The sequence below is a fragment of the Lynx canadensis genome, chromosome B1 (genome assembly GCF_007474595.2).
Source record: "Lynx canadensis isolate LIC74 chromosome B1, mLynCan4.pri.v2, whole genome shotgun sequence".
Lineage (NCBI taxonomy): Eukaryota > Metazoa > Chordata > Mammalia > Carnivora > Felidae > Lynx > Lynx canadensis.
This window is the reverse complement of record NC_044306.2, coordinates 142,840,244-142,854,402: the sequence shown is the minus strand read 5'-3', so window position 1 is coordinate 142,854,402 and position 14,159 is coordinate 142,840,244. Positions and strand designations below refer to the sequence as shown.

At 34.5% G+C, this 14,159-nt stretch overlaps 1 protein-coding gene across 4 annotated transcripts in view; it reads right to left on the bottom strand.

Moving 5' to 3' along the window:
- Positions 1-14,159, bottom strand: part of CNOT6L (CCR4-NOT transcription complex subunit 6 like) — a 116,951-nt gene that overhangs the window by 32,782 nt on the left and 70,010 nt on the right. For all 4 annotated transcript variants that reach the window (XM_030313626.1, XM_030313627.1, XM_030313624.1 and 1 more), the window contains exons 6-7: positions 4,165-4,233; positions 1,240-1,397 (exon numbers count right to left, since the gene is read on the bottom strand). In XM_030313626.1, coding sequence (XP_030169486.1) covers positions 1,240-1,397; positions 4,165-4,233 — 227 coding nt within the window. The remainder of the gene's footprint in view (positions 1-1,239; positions 1,398-4,164; positions 4,234-14,159) is intronic.

The following is a 14,159-nucleotide window of genomic DNA, read 5'->3' as shown; positions in this document are numbered from 1 at the left end:
TTAACACAGCAACGATTTCTGGATTATGAGATTAGGTGTTTTCTCCCATCATTCTATTTATTTTTTCAAAATATTCAATTTTTCTAGGATAAAGATTTTAGACTATGGAATTACTATTACAATAAAAAATACTTTTTAAAATTATGATGTTTTTATTTTTCAAACTATACTTAGAGGAATGTGAGGCTATTATTACTATAAATACTAAATAAAAAGAGGACAATTAAGTAACCACAACAAAGCCAACTTTGTCTATTGCTTCCTTCCCCAATTCTATGTCAGTTTTCAGTGTTTACAAGAAAACTTAATTTTTGAAGATTTTTATTATTTCCCAGGAAGTCATATAAACCATAAACAACATAAAGATAAATTTTCAAGCTATTCTAGTTTAAAAAAAACCAAGTATTTAAAAAGTAATACCTTTCTTCTCAGGCTACGCTGAAAAGTAGCCACGAAATTATAACACTTAAAATTTTTAAATACTTCATAAACATTTAATATTCTTTCGAAAGTTGCTAAGAAAAAATTACTAAACCCTACCTATAAACCTTGGCTATTCATTAGCTGACTGTTGAAAAGAAGTGATAAAACACATCTCAACAGAAAGGTGTTTCTTCAATTAAATTCATCATAATAAAATGTTATAACAGGAAAGTCTAAATTTCAGAGAAGGTTTTTAAAATAAGACAAAAATGCATTATTTACAGCACAATATTTTTTAATGTTTATAATATTTGTCATTAAGGAACAGTGGACAATTTTTTTTTTTTTTTTACAGATTCCATCAGAATCTGTGTCTAAAAAGACACAACCTTCTGCAGTTTTCTCTTTCAGCAATACCAGTGATGTGTTCATAAGATGAACTATTAACATAAATAATGGATGCAATTTTCGCTTAAGAGTAAATGCATTTAAGTGGATGACTGGCCTTTAGCAAAACAGTTCCTCTGTGGAAATGTCTTATGTCCTTATTAAAATTATCCTTTTTTTTTTTTTTAAGAGAAGAGAAAATAATTTGAGTTTTGTTTTGAACACAGGCTCTCTCCCAGAAATAAGATTAAGTTCACCTTTAAGTTTCAATCTTTTAAGAAAAAATTTTTTTTATTTTATTATTTCATTATTTTCTATTTTCTACACCCAACGTGAGGCTCCAACTCACAACCCCAAGATCACGAGCCACACGTTTCACCGACTGAGCCACCCAGGTGCCCCCAGAAAATTTAATTTCTATAGTATTACCTGAAGACTAATGATATCTGCATCACAGTTAACAATTTCTTCCATAATTCCCTTTTTCCTGTATTCCCAGTTTAATGCCCAGGACGGGCAATAGCCATATAGCTGCCGGGTGGCGTATTTATCACATAACACATTGTAACACATAACCGTGAATGATGCTAAGAAGTGGGAGGAAAAAAACAAAAGAGAAAAGGGAGAAAATTAGGCAACTTTTTCCAGAGAGGTGTCATATGCATCCCTGCACAAGCACACATGGCACACAAACCTGCCCCAATGGCAGCACTGTGAGATGCCCTGGGCAAAATTCTGTTACACTGGACCTACTAAAACTTCATTGCAGTCCATCACATCAAAGAGCTTTTACTAGAATTAGACGTATAGTTCATATTTTAGATTTTTAGGAAATGTATTTTAATAAAAATTCAAATTCTAAATCAGAATGCTAATTTTTTGACATTTTTTGAGCAAAGCTCTGTACAAGTAGAACAAAAGTAAATTTTAGTTCTGTTCATTAAAAGGCTCTAACTTCATTAATTTTTATTAACAAAATACCCATTATTTAATATGTTTGGGGGCCTCTTACTATTCATATTGCTCTAAGCCAGAAATATATGGACAAAGTTTAGTTGTGAGAATCCTTTTTGACAAATCATACGTTCATTTCCGAAATTGAATTTTCATTTTAAAATGCCCTTGAACTATATATAAAAGGACTGTGAGCAACCTAATAGGAGACCAAGGTTTAAATCCTTGCTACTCAAAAATGTGTTCTGAGGAGCAAGAGTATCAGTCATCACCTAGGAACTCAAAAACGCAGAATCTTTGGTACCACAAAGACCCTACTAGTTCAGAACCTATAAGCTGACAAAATCCCCAGATGATTCACATATACATTAGTATGAAAAGCCCTGATTTTTATCAGTAATTCTCTATCCAGGCAGTCCATTAGAATCACTTTGTCCAGTGTTTTCTTTGAAAAGTGTTCGTACCCAAGATCCTACTCAAGACTAATTAAGTTAGTATAATAGGGTCTGGATATTCATATTTTTTTTTAATTTTTTTTTCAACGTTTATTTTATTTTTGGGACAGAGAGAGACAGAGCATGAACGGGCGAGGGGCAGAGAGAGAGGGAGACACAGAATCGGAAACAGGCTCCAGGCTCCGAGCCATCAGCCCAGAGCCTGACGCGGGGCTCGAACTCACGGACCGCGAGATCGTGACCTGGCTGAAGTCGGACGCTTAACCGACTGCGCCACCCAGGCGCCCCTGGATATTCATATTTTTAAAAAGCATCCCAGGTGATTATAATGGGAAGTCCATATTCTTGAGAATGACACACTTAAATAAAAGATGAAGAATCCAATTAATAAGTAATACTACTTGACTGAAGCTGGTAAAGATTCAGATGATGAGAAAAGGATTTAGAGAAACTTAGTTCAATGGACCCCTGGGCATCTGACTGGTGGCCATTTTGTACACTGTTACCTTTTTAACTATCTGGGACTCATTCTTCCAAAACTATCATTATAGTTTTGTGCCTATAAATCACCCTTAACTGTCAGAAGTTGTTATGCACATCTCCCTACTCACCAGAAGTAAAAGGCACATTTTAGCACTCAGATTCTACTCAGAAAAGTACAATACATCCCAAGAAAAATTCATACTCATTTTTTAATAAGGAAAACCCAAGAATGCATTACTTTTAAAATTCAATAACTGACAAAAAACATGTTTCTGTTGTTCTTTTTCTTAATGGAAAAGTAGGTATGCAGTAGTAGGAAAGCTTCACTTCAAGATTATGTTCACTCATACTCAAAAAGGGATTACTTTGAAGAACCAGAAAAATGGTGTTTTTAGTATCATAAAGGGAACAATTAATTATGCATTAAGGAAGGCTAAACAAAATAAATCCACCTAAGTTAAGGGTCTGTAGAAAACCTAAAGTTTTCCTTTTACTCAGATCATCTATGTGTATCCTGTTAATAGAAGTGTTACTCGTGATAACACCTGATACAGTGGCTCCTAGAATAGGCTGACACTGTGGCTCTAGAGTGTGGTAGTTTTAAAATTACTGCCTCTGCACTTTTAAAGAGGCACAGAAAGATTTTAAAATTTTAAAGAGGCACTCTGGAAGACACAGAAATGTACTGTAGATCTGATATTTCTCAGTGTTACTAAAATGCAAACAGAACCATGAAAATGTTTCTCAATACCAAAGCATATAATTTTTTCTAAATACTTTTGACTTTAAAAAAGAACACACAACACAAACAGAAGGCCTTTAAAAGTACACAGTAAGTTCCCTGGTTTAGCCTTAAAAAATTATTAAAGTGTTGGTATTCAGTGATTGGTTCAACCTTGGTATTAAAACAATAAAGTTTTCATTTGTTAATTTAAAAAATGAAATTAGATATAATGAAAAATTAGGTATACTCTTATGGTTAAGAAGAAGGCATTTGGGTAAATAATAATTCATAACTTATTGTAAGTAGAATTCCCAATTATAAAATGTCTAATAAGCAGTAAGAACCACTATAAATGATGTCAAATCATTATTGGTCTCTACAAAGACATAAAAAATTTATATTTTCTACAATACTGCAGTTCGAAAAATGCTAAACCATATCCTTGAATTGCTCAAATACTTACCTTCTACCATCACTACACCACTGGCCTGGTATCATATTTTGTTTCCAATATAGCAAGTATAAACTCAGTCTAAATTATTCTCTCCCAAGTGCTGCCACTCTACCCACTCAAGAAAGATAAAGTACTGAAGCAGTTTAAAATTTCAGAGGAAAATTCATTTTTTTTTAAGTTATCCAATACCCTGTGTGAAGATGTCATTTGGAAGGCCTGATTTACTTATTTATTTATTTACTCAATTGGAAGGCTTTATTACAAGGAAGAATAAAAAAAATTACCTGATGGCAGAATTTGGTCTCGTTCTTTTAATGTAATCCATGGCCTCGGAGGAAGCTGCTCTGGATGAACTGAAGGGAAAAAAATTTTAAATATTAATTTCATGTCTTCTAAAATCAGTAGTATTTACTTAAAAATGTCAAATCAACTTCTGTTGTCTCTTCAGTTTTAATGCCCCACAAACTGACTTAAAATTCTAATACTGAAATATAAAGAAGCCAAAAGAAGTTTAAGGAGACCTATGAAGAAAATACACAAATGAAAATGTGAAAAGAACATTAGGAAACTCCTAATTGGCATTTCCACTTACACAGCCTTCATTTCTTGATTTTAAACTTTCTCTTTTAGAACATCCATGCAAAGCAAGAGATGAGAACTACATTATAGAGAAAAAAGGAAGGCATTGGTTAAACATTAATTACTCAGATACGATTATCAATACCATGGAACTAAAAGCTACCCAAGTACCAGATGAGAGAAAATTCACCCCAAGATTTAACTACCGCTTTTACTTCTTCCTTTTAAGAACATTCACAATTACAGGATAATTGGATTCAAGTTTGTGGATTTCCCAGGGTATTTAGTGGCTGAGAAATATGTTCCTTCAAAACAAAACACTCTTATCTTCATCCAGCCACAGTAATTTTGCCCAGAATATCTAAGATCTTGAAAGTTTCACTTTAAAGGGGTGCCTGGACGGCTCAGTTGGTTAAGTGTTTAACTTCAGCTCAGGTCATGACCTCACGGTTCGTGCGTTCAAGCCCTGGGCCGGGCTCTGTAGTGACAGCTCGGAGCCTGGAGCCTGCTTGGGATTCTGTGTCTCCCTCTCTCTCTGTCCTTCCCCCACTCATGCTCTGTCTCTCTCCCTGCCTCTGTGTCTATCTCTCTCAAAAATAAATAAACATCTATAAAAAGTTTTTTTAAAGTTTCACCTTACTGAGCATTTTGGTATTCCAACATCTACCTAATCGATGCCTGCTTTAGCTTCCATACTTTTCACAGAGTGGAACAAACATTAGTTTGCATATTCCATATCTTGCCAGGAAAGAAATGAAGCTTATCATAAGATGGCAAACAAACCAGGCAGCTGGATCAACATACTGAATCCTGGAAAACAATCATGCCTGCCAGGAGTGCCATGCCACAATCATGGCAACTATGTAAAAAATGGAAAGCCCGATATATAAATACAGTGCAGTGTAAACAAGGAACTTTCTAGTTGTTGGGGTTCCTTATCAGCAAATGGTTAAAAATTCAGAAATCAAAGAATCCTCAAAATAAAACATGTATGGTGATGTTGACATTTTGGTGCTTCCCAAAACATTACTAACCTATTTTAATTAATGTATCACAGTGTATCAGTATAAGTGAAATACATAGTATTCACCAACAACATCCAAAGAGTCAAAAACATGAAAAGACACTATATCTCACCAGTAATCAGGAAAAAGATGAGACAGCATGTTTTTATCCAGGTTGACAAAAAAAATTTTTTTAATATATCCAGAGTTGGTGATGGTGATAAGAAATGAATACTTGCATATGTGGCTGGTAAGAATATAAATTGGTAGGGCTATCTGGGAGGACATCTTTTAAAATTTTAAACATCCATATCCCCTATGACCCAGCAATGCTATTTCTTGGATTCAGCCCTATCTGCTAAAGAAGCATTCATGGGAATACAAGGGGTGCAGCCACTCTGGAAAACAGTATGGAGGTTCCTCAAAAAACTAAAAATAGAACTACCCTACGACCCAGCAATTGCACTACTAGGCAATCCACGGCATACAGGTGTGCTGTTTCAAAGGGACACATGCACCCCAATGATTATAGCAGCATTATCAACAATAGCCAAAGTATGGAAAGAGCCCAAATGTCCATCGATGGATGAATGGATAAAGAAGATGTGGTATGATATATACAATGAAGTATTACTCAGCAATCAAAAAGAATGAAATCTTGCCATTTGCACTATGTGGATGGAACTGGAGGATATTATGCTAAGTGAAATTAGTCAGTCAGAGAAAGACAAAAATCATATAACTTCACTCACATAAGGACTTTAAGAGACAAAACAGATGAACATAAGGGAAGGGAAATGAAAATAATATAAAAACAGGGAGGGGACAAAACAGAAGAGACTCATAAATATGGAGAACAAACTGAGGGTTACTGGAGGGGTTGTGGGAGGGGCGATGGGCTAAATGGGTAAGGGGCACTAAGGAATCTACTCCTGAAATCATTGTTGCACTATAAGCTAACTAATTTGGATGTAAATTTAAAAAAATAAAAAATAAAACAAGTTAAAAAAAACAAAAGCATTAGGGGCATCTGGGTGGCTCAGTGGGTTGAGCATCTGACTTTGGCTCAGGTCATGATCTCGCGGCTCGTGAGTTCGAGCCCCGCATCAGGCTCTGTGCTGACAGCTCAGAGCCTGGAGCCTGCTTCATGTTCTGTGTCTCCCTCTCTCTCTGCCCCTCCCCCACTCATGCTGTCTCTCTCTCTCTGTCTCTCAAAAATAAATAAACATTTAAAAAATTTTTAAGAAAGCATTCAAATAGATACTCATTACACTGCTGTTTACAGCAGCAAAAACATGGGTAAATGGCTAATATTCATTTTAGAGAAATCTATGGTATAGTTTAAGAAAAAAGGGATAGATACATGTGTGCTAAAATAGAAAAATATATAAGAAAAACTGAATGAAAACAATTAGAAAATATGCAATGATAAAATGTCTTATTAAAAAACATTTTAAAAACACGCATGAAAAGTAATACCATAACATTTCTACTGGTGTAATTTTTACATATCAATGTCTAGAAAAATATCTACACAAATACACACCCAATTTACAAGTGTGTTTACTTACATGGAGGGAACATGGAATTAAAGGTAATGGTCAAAAAACATTCTAGTCTTAATAGGAATTTTTAACATTTCTTACAAGGAGAATGATATACTCATATGGACATATACTTAAAATTAATTTCTAAGATGAAACTGCAATGTCAGTGATATGACAAAGAACAGAAATATAATTATATGGGCTACCATCAAAAAAAAAAAAATAAACGCTGTTTAATAGATATAACAGTACCAGAATTTGGATCAATATGGAAGATAAGTGTCCTCATGAATACAAGAGACAGGAGTTAACATAGTAATCTCTCAGAATTATACTTAAAATGTGATAAAACAGTAATCCTCCCATTTTTATCTCCCATACATGCCACAATGGGTGGTAGACAGCTGGGTAAGGGCAGCAAAAAAATCCTGATTCCTCTGGCCAGTGAAGCCAAAAAGGAGAAATGCAACAAGTATTACATGAGAAACTCACACTCAGTGGCGGTGGTAATCCAAAGTGCTCATGGCAATCTCTCTACCAGAGCCCAAGAGAGCCAATACATCCCACCCCTCCAGGGACCAGCAGCAATGGGCCTAGTTTGCCCACACTGAGGGTGTCAGCTGAGCCTGGAAGGGCTAACAGAACCCATATGCTAAACCTAAACTGGGCAACTGCCTGTTAAAATTGACATTTGATTTTAAAAGGAACAAAGAGCACCTGGGTGACTCATCTGGTTAAGCGAACAGCTTCAGCTCGGGTCATGATCTGGCAGTCAGTGAGTTCAAGCCCCTCATTAGGCTGTGTGCTGACAGTTCAGAGCCTGGAGCCTGCTTAGGATTCTGTCTCTCTCCCTCCCTTCCTCTCTCTGTCTCTGTCTCTATCTCTCTCTCTCTCTCTCTCTCTCTCTCTGCCCCTCCCTTGCTCCCTTGCTCTGTCTCCTTCTCTCGAAAAATAACATCAAGGGGCGCCTGGGTGGCGCAGTCGGTTAAGCGTCCGACTTCAGCCAGGTCACGATCTCGCGGTCCGTGAGTTCGAGCCCCGCGTCAGGCTCTGGGCTGATGGCTCAGAGCCTGGAGCCTGTTTCCGATTCTGTCTCCCTCTCTCTCTGCCCCTCCCCCGTTCATGCTCTGTCTCTCTCTGTCCCAAAAATAAATAATAAAACGTTGAAAAAAAAAATTAAAAAAAAAAATAAATAACATCAAAAAAAAATTTATTTTAATAATAAAAGCTTCAAGAGTCTCCAAACATAACATCCAAGATAACCAGAGTACAACTGAAAATCACTGGTCACACCAAAGACCAGGATTATCACAAATTAAGGCAGAAAAGACTACCATCAGAGATCAACACAGAGATGATTTAGATGCTGAAATTATCTGACAGAGATTTTAGAGCAGCTATCATAAAGCTGCTTCAAGAAGTAATTACAAATTCTGTTGAAACAAATGAAAAAATAAAAAGTCCAAAGAAGTTCAACTTTTTAAAAAATGACCAAAATGAAATTACTGAACTTAAAAATATAATAAAAAAATAACAAAACTCACTGAAAGGGCAAGAAAAATTTAAAAAACCAAGAAAATTAGTAATTTGAGATTTCTTCCATCTGAACAATTAAAGGAAAATAAACTGTGGGAAAACAATGAACAGAGCTTGAGAGACAAAACCTCTAAAATTCATATCATCAGAGTCAAGAAGAAAAGAGAAACAACATTGGCTTAAAAGTATTCTAAGAGACAATGGTGAAAATGTCTCAAATTTGGTAAATGACATAAACCTACAAATTCAAGAAGGTGAGCAAACTTCTAGTAGAATAAACCCAAAGAAATCCACACCAAGACATATCATAGACTGAAAACTAAAGACAGAAAAAAAAAAAAATCTCAAAAACATCAAAGAGAAAGGACACATTACCTATCGGAACAATGGGTTTCTTTTCTGAAACCACGGTAGTCAGAGGAAGTGGCACATTTTCAAGTGCTGAAAGAAAGAACGGTTAAGCCACAAATTCTGTATCCAGCAAAACCACCCTTCAGAAATCAAGGGGAAATAAAGATGTTATAAAAGAAAAACCAAGAGACTTTGTTGCTAACAGAACTGCCCTTAAAAAATGGGTAATGGAAGTTCTCTAAACAGAAAGGAAATGGTAACAGAAGAACCAGAACATCAAAAAGGAAAGAACAAGCAATGAGTAAAATCAGGGGTAAACATAATGGATTATGTTTCTCCACATGAGCTTCTTAAGTCATAGCTGATGGCTGAAGCAAAAATCATAACATCTGTGTGATACTCTGTGCAGGTAGAAGAAAAAAAATACATATTTTAATAAAAGTGGGGAGTGTGAGGCACACAAGTGGAAGGCATCGATAATGCACTTAAAGTGATAAAATACCTTTATCAGTTGACTACACTATGTATACTGTGATTCTAGAGCAAACATTAAGAAAATTATAGAAGACAATATACTCAAAAATAGCACAAATAAAACAAGGGAGAATCCTAAAAAATATTTAAGTAACCCACAGGAAACCAAGAAAAGATAAACAAAGGAAGTACATACAAGAAACAAATAGAAAACAATTTTTAAAAATGGCACAATTAAATGCTACATATCAATAATTTTTTTTTTAAGTTTATTTATTTTGAGAAAGAGAGAGAGAGAACGTGCACAGGAAGGTACAGAGAGAGGAAGGGAGAGAGAGAATCCCAATAAGCTGCGTGCTATCAGTGCAGAGCCTCATGACTGGGGGCTCAATCTCAGGAAATGCAAGATCATGACCTAAATCAAGATTAAGAGCCAGATGCTTAAGGGACTGAGTCACCCAGGGACCTCTATTGCTAATTATTTAAAATGCAATGATCTAAATATACAAATTAAAACAGCAGACTCTTGTGGGGCAGACACATGACTCAACTATATGTTGTCTATAAGAAACTTATGTCAAATACAACAACATAGTAAAGTTGAAAGACAATGGAAAAAGAAACACCATGCTAGGAAGAAACAACAACAAAAAAAGTAGGTGGTTACATTTACATCGGACACACAGACTTAAGAGCAAAGAAAATACTAGAAAAAGAAGGTTGTTACTTAATAATAAAAGGTTCAATTCAGCAAGACTATGTAGTAATTCTAAATATGTATACACCAAACAATGTACCTTCAAATACATAATACTGCCAGGGCTGAAAGTAGAAACAGACATCTCTACAATTACAGTTGGGGAGTTCAACACTATAATGTCAGTATTTGATAATAAGAATACTAGATAGAAAATTTAGAAAAGATATAAAAGAGTGGAACATCACCACCAACTAACATAGTTTACATTTATAGAACAATCCACCAACAACTACAGAATATTTGCTTTTTCAAGCACCCATGTAACATTAGCCAAGAATGAAACAATGAAACAAACACCAGTAAATTTAGAAGAACTGAAATAATGCAGAATGTTTTCCAACTGGTCCCAAACTGGAATCAAAGAAGAGTAACAAAAAGAACAGAAAATTTAACAACACATTCTAAATAACCCATGAATGAAAGAGGAAGTCTCAAAGGAAATTAAAAAAAACACATTAAACAGAATGAAAATGAAAATACAACATATCAAAATTTGCGGGGTGCAGCTAAAGTAGTTCTGAGAGGGAAATACATAATGCTACATACTTGGATTTATAAATAGAAAGGATTTAAAATAAAAAATCTAAGTTTTCACTTCAAAAACAAGAAAAAAAATAAACCCAAAATAAGACAGAATTACTAAGATATAAGGAAACAGAACATTAAACATAAGAGAAAAAGATATACTGTGCAAATTTTAACCAAAAAGAATTTGCATAGCTATTTTCATATAGCTATATTAATAAAGTAATGAGAAGTACATAATGAGCTGGTAAACATTACAAATAACCAAAAAGATAAGATATATGAAAATAAACCCTCACTATATGTAATTAATAAGAACTACTAGGAACAGGGGCGCCTGGGTGGCTTGGTCGGTTAAGCGTCCGACTTCGGCTCAGGTCATGATCTCACAGTCTGTGAGTTCGAGCCCCGCGTCAGGCTCTGTGCTGACAGCTCAGAGCCTGGAGCCTGTTTCAGATTCTGTGTCTCCCTCTCTCTCTGCCCCTCCCCTGTTCATGCTCTGTCTCTGTCTCAAAAATAAATAAACGTTAAAAAAAAAAAAAAAGTAAAAAAAAAAAAAAAAAAAGAAATACTAGGAACAAAGAAGGCCATTACATGATAAAAGAATCAATCCTTTTGATCCCTGCAAGAGACATAAAAAATAAACAAATCTATAATCAAAACGGGAGATCTTAACACAGCTGTCACTAATGAATAAAAATCAGTAATTATCAAGTATGACATATTCAGGCAATTAATAAACTTAAACTAATATATATAGAATGCAGCACCAAATAAGTACAGAATGTACATTCTGTTTAAGTGCATACATAACACTTAGAAAAATTAAGCATATGCTGCCTAATAAATAAAATCTTTAAATTTTTTTTTAAACATTTTTTTTTAAATTTTTTTTTTTAAACTTTTTTTTTTTGTTTTTTTTTTTTTATTTTTGGGATAGAGCGAGACACAGCATGAACGGGCGAGGGGCAGAGAGAGAGGGAGACACAGAATCGGAAACAGGCTCCAGGCTCCGAGCCATCAGCCCAGAGCCTGACGCGGGGCTCGAACTCACGGACCGCGAGATCGTGACCTGGCTGAAGTCGGACGCTTAACCGACTGCGCCACCCAGGCGCCCCTAAATTTTTTTAAATAAATTACTCTCTGATCACAATGGAATTAAGGTAGGAACCAATGACAAATCAAACATCTCCTAGAAATAAGGAAATTTCTAAGTGATTAATCTAAGAAACAATGATGAGAGCTATTAGATAATATACGGAACTGAATGATAAAAAATCAATACAAATTGAAACCTGAAGAATGCAGCTAAAAGCCAGATTTAAAGAGAGATTTATAAATAAATACTTTGGGAAAAAAACAAAGTATAAAAGTTAATGATTTAGATGTTAAAAGGTTAGAAAAAATAACAGTAGATGAAAGTCCAAGGAATAAAGATTTAAAAAAACACTGATATCAGGGGCGCCTGGATGGCTCATCAAGTATCCAACTTTGGCTCAGGTCAAGTTGGAGCCCTGCATTGGGCTCTGTGCTGACAGCTCAGAGCCTGGAGCCTGTTTCAGATTCTGTGTCTCCCTCTCTCTGACCCTCCCCCATTCATGCTCTGTCTCTCTCTGTCTCAAAAATAAACGTTAAAAAAAAAAAAAAAAAAAAAAGACCATTTATGAGAGCATCAAAAAACTCAATACCTAGAATAAATGTAATAAGAAATGTAAAGAATACTACACAGAAACCTAAAACTCTATCAAGAGAAATTAGAGAAAGCACAATAAATGAAAAAATATTCAACACTGCTAGATTAGAAGATCCAGTGTTGTAAACAGGTCAATTTTTTCCAAAGCAATCTATAGATTCAGTATAATCTCAACCTAAATTCCTATATTTTGGGGGAGGGGAGAAACCTGAAAAGCCAATTCTAATAATTTTAATGAAAATACAGGGTAAAGAAGGATGGGGGCAAAACTAGCTTAGACTTTAGAATCAAATCAAGATGGAAGGCTTACTCTACTGAATCTTAAGATATCTTATAAAAATACCATAATTAAAGACACTGTTATATTATCATGAAGACAGAATTAAATAGAGAATACAAAACCCCAGAAATAAACCCATACATACAATGACAATTTATCACAAAGATGGCACTAAAATACAGTAATGAAAGGACAGTCTTTCCCATAAAAGGCTCAAAGTCAAATGGAAAAGTTATGAATATAGACTCCTACGATATACAAATTTCAATTCTAGAAGATGATAGCTCTAAATGTTACAAGTAAAAAATGAAGTTTTTAGATATAGGAAAATATATTCTTAGCTTGGGGTAGGGAAAAATTCTTAAAAAGGACACAAAAGCAATACCATAATAGAAAAGCTCAATAAATTCAATTATGTTAAAATGTTTTCTGTTCATCAAAAAACAAATTAAGAAAGTGGAAAGGCAAACAAGAGCATGGGAGAAGATGTCTGCAACATATATGCCAACAATGACTCGTATCTAAAGCACTGAAGACCTCCTAAAAAATTATATACACACAAACCCCAACACATGCCATATGACTGGGTCAAGTGGCTACATCTATATTGACAAAGGAGAATTGTATTTTTAAAGCAAAAAGGAATTAGTGTACACATACTATATATACAGCTGAATTAAACTTTTAGCTAGTCTTAATTTGTTACTGAAAGAACCTCTCAAGTTTATTATCTCTCATCAATCGACTTTAGTTTTTATAAGCCAAAAATATTTGCGATGATATTAATTTGGTTTTACATTATTGTAAATATCACCATTTTTAAAAAATTTTTACGTAGGTGTCTTCTATGATGGAGATAATTAAAAAAAGTATAGACAACATATTGTGATGATGGCCTGATGCTGGAATCTAGATGTCTCTGTTTGGGATTCTGTATTTTAGAAAGACATTATTCCAAGAAAAATATCTGAATTCAAGCATCTATACATTTACTCATATTTTGAGTGCTTAAGCAAAAACAAGTTTTAAGTCCAATACTTAATAGACTTCTTATATTAAAAAAATTTCTATTTGGAATACAACTATTTTAGTCAGATACATTTGGTGTTCTTAATCAAAATCCTGCTTGCAAAATTTCCCCGAATGTGTAGTGAATCAAACTAGTAATTTTGTTCACAAAAAAATGTGTACAGTGTGTGGGATCCATGTAATCTGCTTACAATTAGTAACTATGTACCTGTGATCAAGAGAATCTTGTGTTCACAGCTCCAGCATTAACCAGCTGTGTAATTTGGGAAAATCACATTTTATTCTCTGAATCTCAGAACTTGCATCTGTGCAACCAGTAAAAATTCCTACCTCCTAGGTTCTTTAGAGAGATTAAATAATATAACTAAAGCTCGTAACATATTGCTTGGTAAATAGAAAGTACTCGGTATATGAAAAGATTGTCCCACTACCATGAAATATAATAACTCCAAAATTGTAAAAAGTTATAAAAAAAAAAAAAAAGGTCAGATGCTCTTAAGC